This window comes from Emiliania huxleyi (assembly GCF_000372725.1).
Source record: "Emiliania huxleyi CCMP1516 unplaced genomic scaffold EMIHUscaffold_398, whole genome shotgun sequence".
In the NCBI taxonomy this organism is placed as follows: Eukaryota; Haptophyta; order Isochrysidales; family Noelaerhabdaceae; genus Emiliania; species Emiliania huxleyi.
Genome location: NW_005198979.1, coordinates 31,428 through 54,242, shown reverse-complemented (window position 1 = coordinate 54,242; position 22,815 = coordinate 31,428). Strand labels below are relative to the sequence as shown.

The 22,815-nt window shown below is 66.5% G+C and overlaps 3 protein-coding genes across 3 annotated transcripts in view; 1 reads left to right on the top strand and 2 right to left on the bottom strand.

The window, feature by feature from the left end:
* Positions 1-865, bottom strand: part of EMIHUDRAFT_458914 (hypothetical protein) — a gene marked incomplete at its 3' end in the record, with an annotated part of 3,378 nt that extends 2,513 nt beyond the window's left edge. Inside the window, exon 1 of the mRNA XM_005770921.1 lies at positions 191-865. Coding sequence (XP_005770978.1) covers positions 191-785 — 595 coding nt within the window. The 5' untranslated portion in view covers positions 786-865. The remainder of the gene's footprint in view (positions 1-190) is intronic.
* Positions 866-7,534: 6,669 nt separating this feature from the next.
* On the top strand, positions 7,535-12,373 carry EMIHUDRAFT_458913 (Hsp104). The gene is made up of 10 exons (XM_005770920.1): positions 7,535-8,053; positions 8,209-8,552; positions 8,632-8,693; positions 9,082-9,110; positions 9,275-9,417; positions 9,484-9,576; positions 9,654-9,813; positions 9,891-10,025; positions 10,099-10,583; positions 10,770-12,373. Exons 1-10 carry the CDS (start codon positions 7,552-7,554, stop codon positions 11,265-11,267), a joined length of 2,451 nt encoding a protein of 816 aa, XP_005770977.1. The 5' UTR covers positions 7,535-7,551; the 3' UTR covers positions 11,268-12,373.
* Positions 12,374-21,730: 9,357 nt separating this feature from the next.
* Positions 21,731-22,815, bottom strand: part of EMIHUDRAFT_470230 (hypothetical protein) — a 3,372-nt gene continuing 2,287 nt past the window's right edge. The window contains exons 4-5 of the mRNA XM_005770919.1: positions 22,568-22,729; positions 21,731-22,362 (exon numbers count right to left, since the gene is read on the bottom strand). Coding sequence (XP_005770976.1) covers positions 21,964-22,362; positions 22,568-22,729 — 561 coding nt within the window. The 3' untranslated portion in view covers positions 21,731-21,963. The remainder of the gene's footprint in view (positions 22,363-22,567; positions 22,730-22,815) is intronic.

Sequence of the window (22,815 nt, the reverse complement as noted above, 5' to 3'; positions counted from 1 at the left end):
AAGGGAAGAGAGGAGGGGGTGGAGTGTGTGTGCGGAGGGGGAGGGGGAGGGGGAGAGGGGGAGGGCGAGGCGAGGCGAGGCGGGGCCGCGGTCGGAGGAGAGGAGGGGAGAGGCGCGCCCCAGGCGAGCGGGAGGGCGGCCGAGGGGGCGAGAGGGCGAGGAGGCGGGGAGGGGTGGTATCGGAGCGCACCCCACGTGCCATCCTCGCCCGCCTTGGACAAGATCTCGTCGTCCGTACACTTCTCGTCATCCTCATGGGCAACGGAACACAACACCTTGCCCCCCTCCTTTCCATTCTTCCTCGCCTGGTGCCCATAGTCCTCAATCGGCTCTGACCCGACTTTAGGGCACTCGTCGACACAGAGGCCGTACAGGGTCACCGAGGCCCACTGGCCCTTGGCGATGAGCGACTGCTGCAGCGACAGGTCCTTTGCGATCTGCGGGTACCAAATGTACCCGCCCAGCGTGCTACCCGTATCAGGATCCCCGGGGACGGAGTAACTTTCACCGTTCTTTTCAAAGTTGTTGTCATCGACGCCACACCGGTTGCCCAGGTAGTCCGCGCCGCGATAGAGCGCCGTCAGGTCGCCCGTGGAGATGGCGGACACGCCGATCCCCACGATGCCCACCCAAAAGACCAAGAAGAGGCCGAGGCAAAAGATGTCGGTGCAGCCCGCCTCATCTGGATCAGCGGGGAAGTCGGGATCGTCGGTCGCGCAGCCGCCGCAGCAGCCCGGCCCCTTGTGCGGGTCTGAAACGCCGCCTTTGCCTTCGCCTTTGCCCATGACTCTGGTCTTCAGTTGCTCGCCAGCTGTTAAGCCGGACCAGCCCTGCAAGGACACGGGCCAGCAACGAGAGGTCAGCGCCGACGCCGCGGGCGCCGCTTTTTTTTTCGCTGGCCGGCGGCGTGTCTTAATAATAAATAACGGAAATTAGGGGCCGCCTCTCGCTATTGGCCACCTGCCTCCTTCACCTAAAGTCGTCGGCTCGGACGGAGCGTCGGCAGGCATTGAACGCTGTGCGTGCTGCCGGCGGCACTCCCAGGCCCCGAGCCAGAGCCCCGACCGTCTCTGGCGTTCCATGACTGGGACTATGCAGTGTGACACCCAAAAGGTGTTGGACAACGGTGACACGAGGGCTTGGGGTGTGAAGGGCATAACCATGGTTGCGTGCAGACAATGGAGATAGAGCAGCCCCGGAGCGGAGGCCCGCCCGGGGTATTCAGTGTGTCGCGGGCGCCTAATCGGGATTAATTCCGTCGGGCGCCTACGAATTTACGTTTGCCGTCGGTGTTTCGCAAGCGCGCCTGGCGGCGGCTTGTGCTATGCCTGCTTTGGAGCCCGACGGGAACGCGGGAGCTATGGTCTGGGACATGGGCTGGCCTTCGTGGGGCCCCCAAGGCTTTGCCTCGTTGCCCGCAGTCGGTGCCCTTTGCCTCGTGTTGATGCAAGGCTTTCCGGGGCTAGTTGGCAACAACCTCACCATGGAGTCAGACCAACTCAGCCTACCCATTACGGTTGGCGGGGCCTCCGGCTGCGTCATGAGCGCAGCTCTCACCGCCACCAGCCCCTCCAAGTACCCCAGGGCGATTCTCGAGTTCGTCCTGCCCGCGCTCATTGTGACCACGGCCTACGTGCTGTTGCTGACAGGTGGGGGTGAGCACCACACCACGGGCGACAAGAAGGGGGGATCGCGACCCTCGACCACCAGGGGCAGCGACTACCTGTCCCTGCTCATCCCACGGTATGTGGGCCAATCGCGCCGGGCATTTATCGGGAGCCTCTTGTTCTTCCTCACGTTCCTGGTTGCAGCAGCAGATGCTGTGTGCCCGACGTGCGGCGGCAACCTCGCGTCGTGCGACTACGACACCTCCCGGACTTGCCCCGCCGCCACTGTCGTGGCTAACAACGCGAAAGTGCTCCTCGGCACGGCGGCGGTGAGCACCATGACCATCGCGAACCTGCTCCGACCACGGTTCCTGCGGGTCCTGGGAGGGGGAATGCTGCAGCGCTTTGTAGCCCTGCACCGCCAACCCGAGAAGGGCACGACTTTCGAGATCAAGCGGACCACAAAACCATCCGAGGTGACGGCGGCAATGCAAACTGGGAGAATCTCCCAGATTGACGCGGCGACACAGATCCAGCAAGTGATCGAAGAGATTGACCAGGCGATCGACACGGCGGGGGACGACGCCGCAAAGGCGCTGCTCGAGAGGGAGAAAGAAAAGTGGACGGACTACCTGAAAGGGGGCTTCAAATATGTCACTTCAGCGACCGAGTCTGACGGCCTCAGTGGACCAGAGGGGACGAGCGTCACCGGTTCCATGTCGCTGCTCTGGGCGAATGTCTCCACGTTCATCAGTCGGGGTGAGAGCTGCGATCGCGCAGACGTCACCACCGTGACCGGAAAGGGAGGCGGCACCAAGGCTACCATTGCCTATGTCAAGACGGAGGCGGAGTTTGCGGCGTGTCTGAACCTGTTTGTCATGTTGGCCATCGCCGTCTCTATCCCGGCCATCCCGCTGTGCGAGTTCATCTACCTCGTCGTGCACGACTCTGTGCTCCGTCGGGATCGCACCTGGCAATTTGCGGTCGTCCTGCTCGTCGTCTACCTGCGCAAGATCGAGGAGTCGGGCGGACGGATTACACTGGCCAAGGCAACAGAAGAGGTTCACACCGCCGCCATGTACGAGGAGGCCGAGCGAGTGATGCCAAAACACTATCCCGGGGTCGCATTTTTTCGTACACGCGGGGGGACCCCGCGGGCCGAGGGGCCACCAGCTACGCCACCATCTACGCCGAGCCCTGCTCCCCGTGTGGGGGGTGCTGGCCCGAGCAGCGTCAAGAAGCCATACAATGGCAAGTTCACTCCTGGAGGCAGGACGTGCTCGGCTTTCAACGTGGGTCGCGAGCACCAGGCGAGGGAGCTTTTCGCCGACGGCACCTGCAAATTCGACCACGTCTGCGACCACTGGGTCAACAACAAGGGCAAGGCGGGGCAGTGCCGCAACAGCGCGGGCACTCCAGGCCATAGTCGTGCTACTTGCGACAACCCCCACGGTTGCGACAATGCTCTCCCGTGAGGGAGATTGCGTTGCCCCCGCCGGGCACCCCTCGTGGACAGAAAAGACCGGTTCCGAGCCCTTTGACGCCTTGGCCGAACTTGCCGAGACTGTCAGGCGGGAGAATGCATGTGCGCTTCCTGGCGTGCCCATCGTCTACGATCGCTTCATGACGAGCCTGTTGAGGGCGACGTGTCGAGGATTCGTCACGGAGGAAAACTGTGCTTTCATTAAAGACGTCTTGACGTACGGGGCAAAACTCGGCGTTGACGTCGACCAAATGCAGGGCCACAGACATTTCCGGAACCATCCCAGCGCCATCGAGGCTCGGGAGGGCGTCTCACGCTCGCTCGGTAAGAGGGTGGCTGCGCAGAAGACATTGGTGGTTGGGCCGTGGACGCACGACTTGGCGAGGGCCGTGCGAGGTATCTACACGGCCACGGCCATCTTTCCGTACGGCGCCGCGCCAAAATCAGACGGCGGGACCCGTGCGCTCAGTGACCACAAGAAGACAGGCCTTAATGCCGCGTCTGATCTCGAGCCGTTCAAGCATAAGATCTTGTCGTACTCGGAGATTGCGTGGTTCTTCGGGACGAACTACTTTATGCGCGTCTCGGACGTGGCCGACGCCTTCGCTCATTTGCCGATCGCGCCCGAGCTGTGGCCGTTCTTCTTCTCGCGGTTCTGGCTAGAGCACCGGGGGCCGCTGTACCTGCTGGTGAACGTCTGTTGCGACTTTGGGACAGCGGGCATGCCAGGCACATTCAAGCGGTTTTTCGTCGACGGGGTCGTGCAGATGGCAAGGTCCGAGCAGGTCCTCACTCTGCCTATGGCGATACATGTCGATGACTGCGCGCTCATGGGACCTGACCGATGCCAGGTTGACAATGAGATGCTCGGCTTCCATTGGTGGTGCTCGTTGCTCGGAGTCTTCTTCAAGGCTGCGAAGGACCGCCCCGCCGCAATGTGCCAGTACGTGATCGGCTTCTGGTGGAACTCCGTGGACCGCACGCGCACCCTCGACCCCGCTAAACGGGACGAGTACAGTGCGATGCTGGACGAGATGTGCGGGCGACCGTCCCTCACGCTGAACGAGATGCAGGTTGCCGCCGGCCGGATCCAACGGTGCGTCATGACTTTTCCACCCGGGGCGGGCTGTCTGCTCTCTGGCCTGTTTGGGCTCATGACAGGCCTCCGCTTCGCGTGGCAACGGCGGCGCCTCACGCGGGCGATTAAATTGGACTTCCAGATCGTGCGGCGCCTTTTGCAGTGGAACCACGGGCGGGGATTCTTCTCGTACCTTGGCCTCCCGAGGGCGGGCGAGGTGCGCTCGGATGCCAGCCGGGGCAGCCTCTATGCCGGGGGGGGCTATGTCGACGTGTGGGGCAGGTACAGCCTGTGGCGTTACACGCGGTCGGCCGCTCGCTCGCTCATCGACTACCTCGAGGGGGACGCTGTCACAGTCGCCACCGCGGAGCTTGGTCACTCTTGGCGCGGATGCATCGTCCCCTTTGCCGTTGACAACCGGACCATCGAGGGCTCGGGCTCGCGGGGAAGGTCGCGAGCGGAGCGGCTTCGCTTCCTCATGTACGAGTTCTTCGCCCTGCAGTTGCGATACGGGTTTGTCTACTCCTTCTACTGGATCAGCTCGGAGGCAAACTACCTGGCGGACGACCTGTCGAGAGGCCGCGAGGCGGAGTTCCTCGCGAAGGTCGATGAGAGCGGCTTCCTGGCTCCAGGCGCTTTCCTGCAGAGGAGCGCCAGCGCGGGCAGGGAGCGCGCGCTGCCGGAACGCCGCCGTGCCTTTGAGGATGTACCCGAGCAGCCCACGCGGGCGCCCCCCCCTGTTCGCCGCGGGCGGGCAGTAGGGCGGACGTGGATCACGCTTTGCCTTTTTGTCACGTGCGTGGTCGAGCAGACTGAGGCCGTCACCCCTCTCGCAGTCCATGGCGGCCTTCCCCTTGTGGCGGTCATCCTGGGCGCCATCATAGCGGTCGGCGGCGTCATTCTCGGCGCGTCCCTCCCCGCAATCGCGCGGGCCGGACGGGCATGGGCGGCGGAGGGCGGCGCAGCGCGCGCCCAAGCGCCCCCCGGGCGACAGCAGCAGCGCCGCAGGCGGGCTCATGTCGCAGGGGCCGTCCGGGCCGCGGCCCGCCCAGGCGCCACGCGTACGCAGGGCGAACATGGGGACAACGATCCTCTCCATGTGCCTTCTCTGTGGCTGTGCTGCCGCCCCCGGGGACGGAGGTGGGCATCAGCCCTTCACGAGGTCGTCCGTCTTCCAGGGCCTCCCGTGCCGTTGGGTGCGACCGGTGGAGAGCGTCTTTGACAACCGGCTGGCGCCGTCGTCATGGCGTACGGTGAATGCGGCCATGAAGTACTGGAAGGAGACGTGTTTGCAGTACGGCTGGTCGGTCATCATCTACACAGACGACCCCGAGAGGGGCGGAAAGCTTGCCGCATGCGTAATGTCGATGGTCGTGGACACGAAGCTTGTCTTCGGCTCGATCGAGGGCTACGCGTGGGGCATCTGCACGTGGCAGCAGATGATGCACCAGGCAGATCCACGTCTTGGCGTCGTCGATTGGACCATGTTCATGGCCGGGGTCAAGGTCCTGACGTGGGTCCCTGGCGAGCCTCGGAAGGCCGTCCCCTTCGCCATCGTCGCCGCCATTATCAGGGCGACTGACGTGAGGAACTTCGCATCCGTCCAGCTCGTTTTCCTCATCCTCCTGCTCGTGTACACCTTTTCTCGCTCCGAGTCTGGCCTCTGCAAGACCTTTGAGGGGCGTGAGAGGTTTGACAAGACCGAACATATGACGGTCAGCGACGTCGACATCGGACAGGTCCAGGACGAAAGCGGCAACACGGTGCGGGGATTGTGGGTCCGTTTCAAGAAGATCAAGCAGGACCAGCGTGTGGAGCGCCCAGAGGCGAGGGGCGACGGCGACTGGGCCTTTGTTGGCGATGTGGCTGACTCGAGGTACAGCATCATTGCGTGGTTCGTGCGCCTCATGGGGTTCCACATCGCCGTCCTCAACGCCCGTCGCGACCCAGACGAGCCTTTCTTCCTCGAGACGGTGGATGGCCGCCGACGCCCCCTCCGCTACGCGCCCGCCATGGACCAGTTCAAGGCGGCTCAACGCGCTGTCGGTGTCGCGGCGGGCGAGGAGGGCGGGCTCCACGGCCTGCGGGTCGAGGGCTACAACAACTCGAAGCGGGTGTTGGGCGAGGACGTGACGGTGGCGCATGGCTTATGGAAGAGCGATGCCCACAAGCGCTACTCGCGTTTCCCGATGGGTCTCGTTGCTCAGATCCCAGCCGCGGTGAGCGGCGTCCTTCGGGCCGAAGGGGGCGGCGCCGCCGAGGGCGCCCAGCCCGCGGCGCGCAGCGCCTCCGCCCCTGCCGAGCGCGGCCCGCCTGCGGTGCGGCTTACACGCGAGGCGCTGCAGGGTGGTGGCTCGGCCGCTGCCACAGCAAGCGGCGCGGTCGCGGCGGTCGACGGGCGGGTCGAGGGCCCAGCGAACGTGGTGCCTGAGGGGGGCGACGAGGCTGGCGACGTCCACACGTCCATCGCGGAGGCCGAGGCCGCCAGCGAGGCCAACCTCCTCCCCGACGGCTGGCGCCTCTCCCAGGGGGGCGGCTACGTGGGGCCAGACGGCCGCTCCGCGCTCAGCCGGGCCGATGCGTGGCGCGAGTGGGATGAGTCGTCGCGCGCCGAGGCGGACGGCGACGCTCTCCCCGACTACCTCTCTTATGACGACGACGGCGAGGCAGGCGCCTCCGACTCCGACTCCATGCCGGGCCTCGAGGAGGTCTCGGACTTTGCCATCAATGCGATGGAATAGTGGTTCTTCGTGTCACCGAGGTTCGAGGGGCGTCCCAAGTTTGCGTGCAACGTTGGGACTTGCTTTCAGCTTGGGCGTCTTCCTCTGCCAGCTTGGTGAGTGCGAATTTCCGCAGTGTGTGCGTCTTCTCGCTTTGATAACACGCGGATGGTCCAAACCTTTACAGCTCAGCCCCTCGCATGTTACTGCAGTGTGACACCCAAAAGGTGTTGGACAACGGTGACACGAGGGCTTGGGGTGTGAAGGGCATAACCATGGTTGCGTGCAGACAATGGAGATAGAGCAGCCCCGGAGCGGAGGCCCGCCCGGGGTATTCAGTGTGTCGCGGGCGCCTAATCGGGATTAATTCCGTCGGGCGCCTACGAATTTACGTTTGCCGTCGGTGTTTCGCAAGCGCGCCTGGCGGCGGCTTGTGCTATGCCTGCTTTGGAGCCCGACGGGAACGCGGGAGCTATGGTCTCCCACCCTCCTCCCCTATAGCCTCTCACAGTCTGGCGACAGTGGGGGGTGAGTGCGAATTTCCGCAGTGTGTGCGTCTTCTCGCTTTGATAACACGCGGATGGTCCAAACCTTTACAGCTCAGCCCCTCGCATGTTACCCTGCAAGAAGTAGGAGCGTTATCTTCTTTTCGGAAACGTCGAAATGCTCCGACCACTCCAGCCCCTCGCCGCCGCCTCCTCCGCCGCCTCCCGTCGAAGCCTGGTCCCGCGCCTCCTCCTGCGCCAGCAGCCGCTCCTGCGTCGCCTCAGCTCCTCGTCGCGCACCGGCTCGCGGCCAGGGGCTGGCGGCGGCAGCGCGGGTTCCGGCGGCAGCGGCGGTGGTGGCCAGTCCTCGTCTAACGCGTGGGTCAACCCGCTCAACCGCGTGCCCGGCGGAGGCGGCGACAAGGGCGACGCGCTGCACAAGTACGGGAGCGACCTCACGGCGATGGCGCGCGAGGGCAAGCTCGACACGGTCGTCGGCCGCGACGAGGAGATCCGCAGGACGATCCAGGTGCTCTCGCGCCGGCGGAAGAACAACCCGGTGCTGATTGGTGAGCCGGGCGTGGGAAAGACGGCCGTGGCAGAGGGGCTCGCCCAGCGCATCGTCGACCGCGAGGTACCCGACTCGATGCGCTCGCGCCGGCTGATTGCCGTCGATATGGGCGCGCTGCTGCCGCTCCAAAGCCACGCCACGCCACGCCGCGTCCGGCTCCACTCCCGACCGCGCCGCTGCCCACACGTCCGCACCGCCGCCACTCGCACCGCCACCGCCCTCGGGACGCCCGCGGCGCGCCCACGACACGTCTTGGCGCCGCAGGCACGCTGCTCGCGGGCGCAAAGTTCCGCGGCGAGTTTGAGGAGCGCTTCAAGGGCGTGCTCAAGGAGGCGGCCGACTCGGAGGGGGAGGTGATCCTCTTCATCGACGAGATCCACTCCGTGATGGGCGCGGGCGACGCCGACGGGGCGATGGACGCCTCCGCACTCCTCAAGCCGCAGCTGGCGCGCGGCGAGATAGCCGTCGTCGGCGCGACCACGCTCAACGAGTACCGCGCGATCGAGAAGGACGCCGCGCTCGCGCGCCGCTTCCAGCCGGTGATGGTGGCCGAGCCCACGCCCGCCGAGTCGCTCACCATCCTGCGCGGCATCAAGGAGAAGTACCAGGCGCTGCGCCACACATCCGAGGCCTCGAGGCCGGCAAGAGACCTCCCCGAACCCGCCTCGCCGCCCCCCTCCCCCGCAGGCCCACCACGGGGTACACATCACCGACGCGGCGCTCGTCGCCGCAGTGGCGCACGCGAAGCGGTGCGAGACGCCCGCGCCCCTCCCCTCCCCTCTCGCCCCCGCCTCCGCCCCACGCCCTCTCCGCGCCCGCGCCTCCGCCCCTCACGTCTCCTGTGCCGCTCCCGCCCCCTCGCTCTCTCCTCCGCCGCCTCCCCTCTCGCCGCCCCTGCACGACACGCGCGCCCTCGGTCACCCCCCCCCGCCCGCCCGCCCGCCGGGCAGCTACCTCGTCGAGCGGAAGCTGCCAGACTCGGCCATCGACCTCCTCGACGAGGCTGCGAGCCTTTTAGTTTAACTAATGTTAATCTCGTTTTAATTGAATGCCATCGGCCTCCTCGACGAGGCTGCGAGCCGGCTGCGGCTGCAGCACGAGTCCAAGCCGGAGCCGATCGCGGACCTGGAGCGCGAGGCGCGGAGGCGCTGCGGAGCGGGAGCGAGGTGCGGCGGCCTTGCGCAGCCCCCGTCGCTCCCTTTCTGCAGGTGCTCAACCTGCAGATCGAGCTCGAGGCGCTGCGGCGCGAGTCGGGCGAGCGGGGCCGACGCTGGCTCGGCGCAGCGGCGGGGCCTCTCCCGGACGCCTCTCGGGCACGCCTCCCGCGTAGGCGTGCACGTCACGGCGCGGAGGGGCGAGATCCGCCGGCTGCTGCACGCCAAGCAGGCGACGGCGCAGGAGCTGGGCGCCGCGTGGAGCGCGCAGCGGGAGACGCTCGAGCAGCGCAAGGCGGCGCGCGCGAGCCTGCAGCAGGCGCGCGCCGACCTGGCCGTGGCGGAGCTGTGAACAGCGTCTCTTCACAGTTGCTGCTGTGAACAGGCGCGCGCCGACCTTGCCGTGGCGGAGCGGGACGGCGACCTGGTGCGCGCGGGCGAGCTGACGTACGCGATCATCCCGCGGCTCGAAAAGGAGTTCTAATTAACATTAATTAACATTAATTAAACTAACGTTAATCATTAATGTTAATCATCCCGCGGCTCGAAAAGGAGTTCTCGCAGTGGAGCGAGGCCGCGGGCGGCGGCGCGGGCGGCGAGGGCGCCGAGACGGGCGATTCCGACGCCGCGCTCTTGTCGGAGCAAGTGACGGAGGCGCATATCGCCGAAATCGTGGCGCGCGCGACCGGCATCCCTGCGGCGAGGCTTGTTGCGGGCGCGCGCAGCCAGAGGGCGGCGCGGGGAGTGGCGCGTGCGTGCGCGTGGTCCCGAGGCGGAGGCGGTGTGCTGCAGGCGAGCGGGAGAAGCTGCTGCAGATGGAGGCGACGCTCGCGCGGTCCGTCATCGGGCAGGACGAGGCGCTCGCCGTCGTGTCGAACGCGGTGCGAGTCTCGCGCGCCGGGCTGCAGTCGTCCGAGCGCCCGCTCGGCGCGCCCCTGCTGGTGTGGCCGACCGGCTCGCTCTGCCTGCCGCGAGCCCTCCCGGAGCCTTGCCTGCGCAGGCACCTTCATGCTGGTCGGGCCGACCGGCGTGGGCAAGACGCACCTCTGCAAGGCGTTGGCCGAGTTCCTCTTCGACTCGGCCGACGCGGTCACGCGGCTCGACATGTCCGAGTTCAGCGAGAAGCACGCCGTCTCTCGCCTCGTCGGCGCGCCGCCCGGCTACGTCGGGTACGACGAGGGCGGCCAGCTGACCGAGGCGGTGCGGCGGCGGCCGTACTCGGTGCTGCTCCTCGACGAGTTCGAGAAGGCGCACCGCGAGGTTGCGACGCTGCTGCTGCAGGTCCTCGACGAGGGCCGCCTCACCGACTCGCAAGGCAAGACGGTCGACTTCCGCAACACGATCATCATCATGACGTCCAACTTGGGCGCAGAGGCGCTCGCGTCGCTGCCGGAGGGGGCCGCCTCCTCCAAGGCGCGGCCCGAAGTGCTCAAGGCGATCGCGGACGCCTTCCCGCCCGAGTTCGTCAACCGGCTCGACGAGATTGTGAGCCCCGTAGCCGAGATTGTGAGCCCCGTAGCCGAGGTTGTGAGCCCCGTAGCCGAGGTTGTGGGCCCCGTAGCCGAGACGCGGCGCGAGGGGGGGCCGAGAGGGTTCGCCGTCGAGTTCCGGCTTCGCCCCCCCCTCCCCCCCTCCCCCCGGCGGCCTGCTCACCGGCGGCGCCGCGAGCAGGTCCTCTTCGAGCGGCTCACCCGCGAGCGCATCGCCGCCATCTGCGCTGTCGAGGTGCAGCAGCTGCGGGAGCGCCTCTCTGCGCGCGGTGTCCGCCTGCGCCTCTCCCCGGACGCCCTGCTCCGGCTGGCGGAGGCCGGGTACGACCCGGCGTACGGCGCGCGGCCGGTGCGGCGCGCCATCCGCCACCACCTGCTCGACCCGCTCTCCCGGCTGCTGATCGGAGACCAGGAGGCGCAGGACGGCGCGACCGTCCTCGTCGACACGAAGGACACCGGCGCGGGCGCGGGCGGCGGCGCAGCGCAGCCCTCCATCGTGCCGCCGCTGCCGGGCGTGCCTTTCGCCACGGGGCTGTTTGGCGCCGGCGGCGCCGCCGCGGCGGTCCCGCCGAGCGACATGGCCGCCGCTGTGCGCATCCGACTGCTGGCTCCGGGTGCGCCGCTTCCGCCAGAGGACACGGGGGTCGACTGGGACGAGGGGCCGGAGTCGGCAGCGTAGGTGTGCCTGTACTTTATGTGTTTCAACTAAAAACATCAAAAAAGCAAAACATCCAACTGCAACTAAATCTCAAACAAACGTCGGCATGACCCGGATCTCGTAATACACCACCTTTGGCTTATTCGGCTTGCCCTCCACAGACTCCTCCTTGTACTCGCGCAGCTGGTTGGCAAGCTCCTCCGTGGAGCTCGCCTTGGCTCTGGATGGCCCCGGCTTTCCGCCGCTGCCGGACGGGGCGCCCGCTAGCACCGCTTCGGTCGAGAAACGCGAGTTGGTCTTTTCCTTTGTGGCCTTCCATGCCGCCTTTTTGTCTTCTGCTGTCACTGCAGGCGAGTCCTTCTGCTCGAGAACCTGCAGCATGGTGCACGGCGGGAAGAGCACCTCCTCCTCGCCGGCAAACTGCGAGAGCAGCGAGATGTCGGCGCCGTGGTGGAAGCCCGTGTCTCCCTCGCATGACGGGCGGAGGCTCCACAGCACGTTCGGGCCATTCTCGTCCATGTACATCACCGGCGTCGCGCGGTTGCGGGAAGTGGACATGAAGGCGGTGTCCGTGGCACAGACCATGCCGAGCTCGCCCCGCACCCAAAACGAGTACGGCAGCTCGCCGCGCACGCCACGGTAGAGAGGCTTGTCCGCCTCCTCCGGAAGCGTGATGGCGGAGAGCTTGCGGATGGCTCGGCAGAGGTGCGCCACAGTGGCGGTGAAGGTCGCCGCCGGGTGCGTCGCGACCAGCCGGCGGAAGCCGCCAGACAAGTTTCCAATCTCGCGCAGGAAGCGGTTGACGGGCTGGTAGGCTGGGCCAGAGTACAGCCGAACCGCAAGCACCTCCTCGCGCGTCAGAAAGGCGTTGGCCTCGCTCGGCATCGGCGTGTCTGGGCTCATCTGCTTTAGCTTCTCGCGCCGCTCTGCAATGCGCGCGTTAATGCGATCGCAAAACTGCACCACGGACATGCCGCCGTTTTTCTCGTCGCGCGTGCCGGGCGTCTTGTCAGCGGCGGGGACGGCTTCCCCGTTGACGTACTCCCACTCCTCGCGCAGCGTGTACTTGACGTCCTTGAAGTCCGTCCAGGAGTAGTCTCGCATAAACTCCTGCTCGAGCGTGAGCAGCGGCCGCTCGATGATGTCGTCGAGGCCCTTGACAAACGCCTTGCGCGACGCGTACTGCAAAGAGACGGGCAGCTCCGCCATCTTGCCGCCGCCGGAGCCGCTCGAGCTGCTGAGCCGCTTCGGCGCCTTGAAGGTCGCCGTGACGACGAGAAGGTCGACCATCGGCTTGGTCACGCCGTCCGGCGCGAGCCAGCTGCCGGCGGGCTTGGTCTCCTTGAGTCGGAACAGCGTGTTGGGCGGGAAGGCCCCCGAAGTCTGCTTCCGGGAAGTCGGCTTCAACGTTCCGCCGTCGGCTCCGCCCTTCGATGCGGTGGGCGCGATCGTCTTCTTGATGACGATTGGTGCGTGGTCGCCGTGGTCGTCGCTCGCCGCCGCCTCGAAGCAGACAATGGGACCGCTGACAGGCTTCAAGCCCCCGTCGTCAAAGACCATGAAGCCCTCCACGCTAAAGCAGTCGAGGCGGTCGTTTGCCTGAGGTGGGGGATGGAGAGCGCTGAGATGCGGGCTGCGCGGAGATGCTCAGCAGCCCGATGTGGGGTGCGGGGCGCACCATGACCATCGCCTCGGAGACGAGCCCTCGGAAGCCCGCCTCGTCGGGCGTGCGGATGCTGCTCCACTGCGAGTCGTCCGACGCCAGCCCAAACTTGCCCTCGAGGTTCTTGTACAGCGACGGCGGAAGCGCAAGTTTCTTCTGCAGGTCGTACTCAGAGCTGAGAGCCTCGGAGAGGGCGTACGTGGAGCAGACGTAGTCCTTCCGGCCCTCCCGCATCGCGGCTGCCAGCGAGCCCCTCACCGACTGCAGGGCGTAATAGATCTCCGCATTCTTCTCATCCATGCCGCTATCGACGCTCTCCTTGATCCCGCGGGCAAACTTGTTGAGCACGCTGTCGAGGTCCTTGTGTGCCCTCACATACTCCTCGGTGCCCTTGTCCTTGTCCGCCGGGTCGTCAGAACGCAAGTACTCCTCGGTCCGCAGCTTCACCCACTCCTCCCGCCACTTCTCCATGCAGTCGTCCGGAGGCGGCCCAACGCAGTCTCGCAGCGAGCGCAAGTAGCCAGTGCGGCTGGTCGGGTTGCCCGGCGGCGTGAGCTCCGCCACTCGCGTGCGCGCTGCAAGGAGCGAACTCCCCGCCGCAAGCACCTGCTCGCGCGCTTCGCAGAGCTGCACGTCGGAGAGGTACTTCCCGAGAGGCCAAGTCAGCTTGGGCCGTGGCGCCGTGCCCTCGGGCGGCGGCGGCGGCGTGTCGGCGAAATAGAGCCGCGCCGAAGGGCGGAAGAGGCCGGGGCGGGTGAGCAGGACGGAGAGGCGGAGCAGGCCAGCCGCGCCGATCGACCAGAGGCGTTCTGGGAACTCTGCCCAGAACCGGTGCTTGCCCCACTTCTCGACGGCCTTGTCCCAGCCGGCGCCCTCCTGCTTCAGCAGCTCGTCGAGCGTCTTGTCCACCAGCGGCTTGAGCTCCTCCACCGAGATCCACCGCTCCGAGAAGCCGAGCTGAGCGATGTCCGCAAAGCCGGACATGGCCAGCACCCCGCCGCGTATCGGCGCGTGGGCGCGCAGGTGCGGCCAGCTGGCGTCCACCACGCGCTCGAGACTCTGCCGCGACCGCTCGAGCGACGGCCACTCGCCGGCTGCTGCTGCCGCGTCCGCCTTGAAAGCGTCCTGCACCTCACCCACGCTGAGCGGCATAGAGACGGGAGACACCCCGCCCTCGGCGGTTGACATGCCGCGGATGCCCACTTGCACCGACGAGCCGCCGCCGGCGAGCAGCTGCACGCCGCCTTCATGGCCCGCGTCCTCAAAGGCCGCATGGAAGAGCGCCTTTGCCGCCGTCCACTCCCACCGCACCTCGTCGAGGCCCTCGACGACGCGGAAGGTGACATTCGGGTGCTCGCATCGGCAGAAGCGCGCGAACTGATCAACCTTGCGCGCGCCCGCGTCGCTATCCCGAATCTTGCGCACGCCGCCGGTGGCGCCGATGAAGATGGCCGGCTCTGGGCCGCCGTTAGAGTCGAAGGCGGCGAGCGTATCGGAGAGCAGCTTGAAGAAGAGTTCAAAGGTCTCATCGCTGCCGTCGTTGATGGTGTCGCCCAGCGTCATCAAGCTCTGGTCGTCGCGCCGCAGCTTGGCGCTGTGGAGGATCACCGGCATGCCGTCTGGTCCCTGGTCGTATGCGAAAACCTCGGTGTGCCGCGAGCCGGCGTCGACCACAAAGGCCCTCGGCATCGAGACGCGCGCGGCGAACTTGACGGGAGAGATGCATCTGGGTGGCTCGGAGGAGGGGGAGTCGGAGGAGCGGTGATTGGAGAGGGAGACCTTCCCGTGGAGGTCTGGCGACGCGTCAGGGACGCTCACGCTTGCGAGAGAGCCGTCGCGGCTTTTGCCATCGAAGGTGACCGATTTGCGAGGCGACGGCGACCTTGGGCCCACCGACGGCTGATGTTTGGAGCTACAGGCACCGCCCATTGCGACGTCTCCAAAGGCCGCCGCTGTGCAGGCTCCTTGCAAAACGCCTGCCCGACACAAAAAGAGAAATTGGGCGCCTTCCCGGCCCTGGATGTGCGGTTACTCTGTTTCTTTCTTTCTTTCTGTGCGGTTACTGATTGCACTCCAAGTGCTCCAAGTGCCAAAGGTGCCCAGGAACACGGCGAGAAGGGAGGCGGCAGAGGATGACACAGAGAAGAGTGAGATAGTGGACCGACGGACGTACGGGCACATGTGTCAGAGCGCGCACGAGAGAGAGATTTTTAGCAATACCAAACAACTCTAACACTCACACGTAATTTGGGGCCTGGAGCCCTGTTCACGCGCGCGCGAGACGTGCAGACAGGGTTGCCAGGTGAGAGCACGAGTGGGTGTGGTGCGGACAATTTCGAAAAGACGGTGAGGCCGGGATCGCACACGGCAGGGCCAGGGGTGGCGGGACGGCTGTGGAGCGAAGTGGCCGTAGCCAGCCTCAAACACCCATGGGACAATAAGATGAGATTGCCAGATGAGAATGGGGGGAAGGACAGGCGAGCGACCCGGGTGCACCGGGCCCCCCCCGGAGGGGCCCGGGAAGGGTCCCGTCGGCTCACAGACGCCCCCGACAGTCGTATTTTGCTGCAGCAAAGGTACTAGGCATCACATACACCACCCCCAGGCACAACACAAGCAAAAAATCGGACATAAGTTCGGTCGGTGGTCGGTGAAGTCAGTCCCCCCCCGCGCCTGCCTGCGCGTTCGCGTTGGAGAGGAACGACGTGAGGGACTTGAACGGGTCAGTCTCGTACGAGGCGGTGCTGTCGGTCTCGATCTTGACCTTCTTGAAGCGGCCCGTCTGCTTCTGCCGCGCCGCGCCGCGCCCCTTGCCGTTGTGGAACATCTCCTCCTGCGCCGAGATGATGCGCAAGACCTGCAGCGTCGGCGACGACTTGTACGTCTGCTTGAAGATCGCAACGCGCCCGCGCCGGTCGCTCTTCCTGTCAAAGGCGCCGCCGACGTAGGGACGCCACGAGACGTTCCTGATGCGCTTGATGCGAGCGCCACGCGACTCGAGAGCAGCGGTGCTGAAGGGCCAGAGCTCGCCGTACTTGGCAATCTGACGCGGCAGCACGTAGACGTACAGGTGGAGGTACCACGAGCGGTGGCGACCTGAGGACACGCCCTCGAAGAGGTGGGCGAACTGGATCGCGGCGATGGCCACCTGCCTCGCGCGCTCCTCGCGCGCGGCCTGGCTCGTGCCCTCGATCGGCTCGGCCAGTAGGTGCGACATCTTGTGGTACGCCCGCCACGCCTCCATGATGTTGAAGACGGCGGATGCGTGCTCGCCGTAGCGGCGACGAAGATCCTGCCACAGATCGGGCTCGCAGCCGACGGGGCAGTGCCGATTGGCTGGATTGGCGGCGGCGGCGGCGGCGGCGGGAGCGGCGGCAGGAGCGGCGGCGGGAGCGGCGGCGGGAGTGCGGGGCCTTGCCGCCGCGTTCGGCTTGCGGGTCGGCCGAGGAGGCCTTGCCGGCTTGCGCGGTGGTGCCGGGCGGCGAGATGCAGGAGCCGGCGCTGGAGCCGGCGCCGGCGCCGGCGCGGGCGCGGGCGCTGGGGGGCGGCGGGAGGGGGGCATCGGCACCGTACGCCATGTCGCAGAGCGCCATGACGTTGGGGCCGAGCCCTGGGCTCTTCCCCTCCGACCCGTTCTCAAAGGCGTTGAAGGCCGACGCGCGCATCCAGCCGTTGGCCGAGTCGAGGCGGCAGTCGAACGGGCAGCCGATGCTGATCATGTACTCGGCGAGCTCCTCGCGCTGCTCCGGCTCGGTCATCACCTCGAGGTACGAGTACTTGAAGAGGATCTTTGCGATGTTGAGCGGACCGCCGTGCATCAGGTCGACGATGAACTCGATCGAGTCGAACTCGTACAGGAGGTACTCGGCCATGTACTCGGCCTTGTGGTGTTTATGGCTGTGGCTCTTGCGCAGCTTCTCCAGCTCCTTCTTGGCGGCCTTGTCCTTCGGCGCGCGCTCCTTCAGGAAGGCGAGGCGCGCAAGCAGCCGGAAGTACTCCTTCTTGTCGGCCGACCAGCCACAGCACTTGCACTCGAGCACGTTGGACCAGTCGTGGTCGTGCGGAGCGCGATGCGAGAGCTGCTGGGACGAGTCCTTGGTCAGCAGCTTGCACTTGGAGATGAGCTTGAGGATCTGCTGCCACGTCTCGTCGCCCGTGATCTCGGGCCAGTGGTGGAGAGCGGCGCACCTGTCATCAGCGTCGCCGTTGTCGCACTCGCAATGGCTCGCGCACCCCTTCACGCGGCAGCCGATGGAGCGCAGCGCGGAGAGGTCGAGGGTGGCCGTGAGGTCAACGTCGTACGCGTCGCGCGGCAGCGAGGCTTTCGGGTCGGCGGCGGGAGTGACGTCGCGCTCGCCGTCACGCCCCCCACCGATCGGCAGCGCGCCGGGCGTCGGCACGTGCGTGGTGGTGCCCTTCTCGAAGATGCCGTCGCGCTTGACCGCGTTGAGCCCGTCGGCCCACCCCCCCCCCAGCCCGCGGACCAGGCCGCCGTGGTCGTCGTTGTCGCGCCAGATGTTGGTCGTGACGAAGTTCAGCTCGCTCTGCGTCGAGACCGCCTCCTTGAAGGACGCCAGCTTGACGCCGCCGTGGACGAGGTGTCGGCCGGCGTGTTTGATCGCGTCCCAGCCGACGGAGGCCATGACCCTCGTCCGGCCGGAGGAGTCGGGGGCGGGCAGCAGCGAGTCCGTGCGCGTCAGCAGTAGCGCGAGCCCGTCGGAGAAAGCGCGCTGCGCCACGCTGCCGTTGCCCACGAGCTCTACTCGGTGCTTCTCGCAGAGCGCGGTGAAGATCGGCTTCCACCTGTGCTTGGACACGATCGGCTCGGGGAAGTAGACGGTCTTGCCGGTGCCAGCGTGTCGAAACCAAACCCGCTTGACCCAGCGCTCGCGCTCGGCGTCCCAGATGTAGATCAGCTTGAAGCGGAGCTCGTTCAGCTGCCAGTCGGTGAGCCCAAGCTCGACCGCACACTCCGCCGCCAGGTCCGCGTCCCACACCTCCGAGAGATGCGTCGCGAGCTGCATCTTCTCGGCAAAGAGGATGTCCTGGCCGGCCGGCGTCTCGGTCACGAGCGCGTGCAGAATGCCGGCGTCGGTGAGCGCCTTGGCGACGACCGCCGGCTCCGGATTCTTGCCCAGGAGCGCCGTCACCTTCTCCGCCGCGCGGTAGCCCGCTTTGCGTTGCAGCCGCCTGCTCGCGGGGCCCGTCACCTCCATCTCGGCCACGTCGGTGGCGCTCCTCGCGGCGCGCGACATGCCGCCAATCTTGCCCGACAGCTGCGCGACCCGGTGCTGCATCGCCGCAAACTTCGTCGCGGCGTTATCCGCCGCATCATCCGCCTCTCTCGCCGCGGCGGCAGCAGCCTCCGCCTTCTCCCTCTCTGCGTCTGCCGTCACACCGGCGAGCCGCGCCTCCTCCCTCGCCGCGTTGAGCTCCTCCTGCAGCCGCGCGTTCGCCAGCCGCGCCTCGTCGCGCTCCCCCTGCACCAGCGCTGTCCGGTCTTGCGACTTCTCGAGCCGCGCCCGCGTCCGCGACGCCTCTCCCTCGACGTTCGGAACGCGCCGCCGCATCTCCTCGAAATCCTTCCGCTCCTTAACCGTCAGCGCCGCCTGGCTCTGCTGGCGCTGCGCCTCTCGCGAGAGCCGCTGCAGCTCGTGCTTCTCCAGCTCCCGCGCGGACAGCTCGCGCTCGTGCTCGGCGGCCATGATCTCCGTCGGGTCCGAGCGAGCACGCGTTGGCATCGGCGTCGTCGCCGCCGCTGATGCCGCCGCCGCCTCCTCCATTCGCGCTCGCTTCGCCGCCGCCGCCGCATCGCGCGCGGCGTGCCACTCGTCGCCACGCCGAATGAGCCGCCCTAAGCTATCCCTCCCCGCCTCTCGCTCCTTCTCCCTCTTCACCTTTCGCTTCCCGCCCGCACGCACCACCACATCACCACACACCGGAGCACGTGCTGCTGCTACTCCGAGTCCTCCGAGTTCTGCTCCGAATCGTCGCTCATCTCGTCCCCCGTCGACAGGTAGTCCTCCCACTCCTTGTCGCCCGTCTTCGCCGCCAGCGTCTTGATCCAGCGCGGGTCCATCCCGTTGCCGCAAGTCATCCTCACCTTCTTCGCGACCATCTCCCACGCGTAGTCCACCGCCACCGCCGCCGCCGCCTCCCGCTCCTCCTTCTCCTCCGCCGTCTCCTCCTCGGTCGTCGGGGTCTTGAACCGGTACGTGCCGTTGCAGTGGAGCGTCATGATGGAGCAGCTCAGCGTGATCCCCTCCGTCTCGTTGTTGCTCGTGTGCTCGGCGAGGATCGGCGGGAGTGCCATCACAAAGGTCTGCCCGCGCTTGCGAAAGATGCCCGGCCCGATGCCCATCTCGTGCCCATCGTGCAGGCGGAGGAAGGTCGCCGTGTGGTGGTGCGTGCGCGCTGCAAAGCTCACGCGCACCGTCCTGCTGCCGGCCGTGAAGACCGGGTTCCAGCGGGTCCAGTCGAAGAAAATGGAGCGCGCCGCCTGGTAGGTCAGAAGGTCGATCTCGATGTATAGGTGGTAGAGCGCGTTGGCCTTGGTCGGCACGAGCAGCCGGTTGCGCACCTTCTTGGCGATGATGCGGAGGATCCTGCCCCGCGTGCAGAGCTCCACGTTCGGCCGCCACGCGCGGGAGAGGACCAGCTCCGCCTCCTCCTCGGTCAGCCGCAGGAACCGATGCTCCGCCGGCGGGTCGGTCTGCGTCACGTCGTCCACCATAGCAGGCATCGGCGCAGGGCTCATCGAGCCAGAGCTGGACCGCCCGCCCGTCTCCTTGGCCGGCGTCACCGGGTCCGTCGGGCTGCATTCACCTGCGCGCGCGCGCCGCGTTGCACGGAGTCAGGGCTCTGATCTAGGGATGGGGGCTGTCGAGCGCCGCCAGCGCAAGACTCTAAGGATGCACATCATCGCGTGCAAATGCACAATTACGCGTGGAGCTTTGCCGAACTATGGTGTGTATAGGCTGCTGGTGTGGGGCGATCGGGTCCCACAGTGGGGCATCTCGACAGGAGATGAGTGGAGATGCCCGACGGCGCCCGGCGCCGATACGGGCCACGACGGCCGTCTGCGCAGGGTGACGGCGACGACGCGCGCCTCGCGACCCAGCGCGTCGGCACGACCGGGGTCATTGCCATTGTTGGTCCAGAGCTGGGACCCGGGCGTGAACTCTAAGGGGCGGAGGAGCGGGCCAGAGAAAGGGCTACGCGCGCCTCTGGGAGAGGCCATGCTGCTAAGGCAACGCAGTGTGCAAGGTGAAACGAGCACACGGACCAAAACTTTTGCCCAAACCCTTGAAGACACCCTCCGGGTGGGCTCGGGTGCACCCGGACATTTGACGACGTCGGAGGTCACAATGATCAATGTGACGACCAAAAGCAAAACGATCTTAGGGAATCTGTCGGCGTGCCGTCCTCCCATCCCTCCCTTGGATTGTCTGTTTTCTTTCTTTCCTTTTAGGGAATCTGTGTGCTGTGTGGTGCACGCCCTCCGAGCGGGGGGCGGGGCGGCCCGTAACCCGATGCCAATCATCTGGCCCGCTCTTGGCACTTGGGGTGCGCTTCTTGTAGCCCCCCTGGATGAGGATGTGCGGTTGATGACTGGCGGTCTGCACTCCATCTCCAAGTGCTCCAAGACCAAGTGCGCATACCCTACACATCTTCCGATAAGAAATCGAGCAAGACGAGTTAAGGATGCGCGAAGGGAAGCGAGTCACTCTTCTAACGAGTAACGTAGACATCTCTCTGTGGACTCCCTGTCCCCTGGAGCTACGTAGGCTTTCCCCACACGCGCACACCGCGGTCGCGCACACCAAGACTCCATGTTCGTACTCTGCTAACTCAAAGTCAAACCGTCACCACGCCATCCCCCGCCTGGCCCGCCACGCCCCTAAGGCCCCCTAGCCATCTATCCCGCCCCGGAATGCCGAAGGGGGGGGGGGGGGGGACTTGGACGTTGGAGTGCAGTTAGCAGCCCGCTCACATCCAGGGCCGGGGGGCTCTAAAGCCGTAAGATGTAAGAGAACAAAGAACCCTTCTTAAAGAAGCACACCCAGGTCCCAGCGGGCCAGACCCAGAGATGATCGGGATCGCGGGTTGCGGGGTAAGAGAGCCCTATAGGCCTAGCGCCTAGGCCCTAGCCCTGGCGCCTGGCGCCTGGGGCGTGCGGGGTGCGGGGGCTGGGGGGCGGTCCGCCGGTGGCCGGTGCGCGCGCGTTGCAGCATTGCAGGGCCAAAGGGCCATATACGTGCTGTCGTAAATAAGGTAAACACACCGACGGATTGTGAAGATCCCTCCACACCAACGGATTGTGAAGATCCCTCCACACCAAAGGAAAGATCGTGCCAGGGCGGGGACACATGAGACATGTGGTTACTTCCCCCAGGATTGGTCTTCTCTGCATGCGGGAACACCCTCGGGCGGCCGGGTGGGGCTGCGGCTGGAGCTAGCATGGCTCGGTAGAGCCGAGACCCCGTGTTGAGGCGGCGCTCCTGTGGGCGGCTGTGGAATCGGCAGCCAGATCTCCCGATCTCATCCCAGTGATGGACGTCCGTACGTCCCTTCTTAGTGATTGTGCTTCGGACGGCCCTTCGTTGTGTTCTCCCCCGTCCGCCAGCGAGACTGGCTCAGTCGCTGGCGGCCGCAGTTCTCTGTGACCCACCCACCTCTCCCTTGTGTTTTGTCTGGGGAGGGGCTTCTCCTGCGGAGTCGTGCGTGCGCAGGGCTCCTCTTTGCTTTCTTCTACTCCCTACTATCATCTCGTTCCCGTCCTACCAGAGAACCCTAAATCCCATATCTCGTCTCAGAGTTTGACACCGTTTTTATTTATTTATTTAAGGTAAACACACCGGCTACACGGGTCTCGGGTCTCGCCGTGTTCTCCGAGGGTTGGGGGCTCCGCGCACCGGGCTTCCCCTAGCAGCAGAACGCCCCCTCTACTCGGAGCTATTAAACACCCGACACATGGACACGAGACGACACACACATCACACTCCCACTCGGCGATGGCTTCGCCACTCAGGATCCCCCCCCCCCCCCCCCTCCTTACTGCAGAGGGAGTTTGGCCAGCGCCTCCTCGACGCGGATCAGATTGCGCACGGTCGCCTCGTCCTCAGCGCGCGTCTTCGCCTTGTCCTGCACCTCCTCGAGCAGGCCGGGCGTGTAGGCGACGCCAAAGAGCTCCTCGCCCACCTTGGCCTCGAGCTGGCGGCACAGGTACGTGATGACGAGCTTGGGCACCGCCTTGGCGACCGCCTGCCGCACGTCGTCAAAGTAGTAGCGCAGCACCGAGCAGGGCTCGCGGTGCGCCCCCTCGCGCTCCATCCGGCGCAGCAGCGCGCGCGTGACGAAGACGTACGCCTCCTCCATGTCGATCATCTTGCCAATCTCCTCCTCCGTCACGTAGGCGAGCCGGTCGAGGAGCGCGCCCGCCCGTCCGCGCACCTGCCGGCGGGGCGGGGCGATGGGGTGCGAGGGTGCGAGGGCGCCGCGAGGGGTCACTCCTGTGCGTGCGTGCGTGCGTGTGTGTGCGCGGCGCGCGCGCGTGCGTGTGCGCGCGCGCGCGCGCGTGTGTGTGTGTGTGTGCGTGCGCGTGTGTGTGTGTGTGTGCGTGCGCGTGTGTGCGTGTGTGCTTGGGCGAGGCGCGCACCGCGTCGACCAGGCGAGGGAAGCGGGTGAGCTGCGGGTGCGGCTCCTCGACCACCGCGCGCAGCTCGGCCGTCACCTCGCGCAGGCAAGCGCAGCACGGCTCGAAGAGGGTGTGCAGCGGCCGGTGCGCCGAGTGCTCGCCGAGCAGCAGCTGGATGACGTCCTTCGGCAGAAAGCCTGCGGCGCGCACCGAGCAAGGGTCGGCGAGCGGGCCCGGGAGCCGCCCTCTCTCCAGAGGCCGTCCGCGCG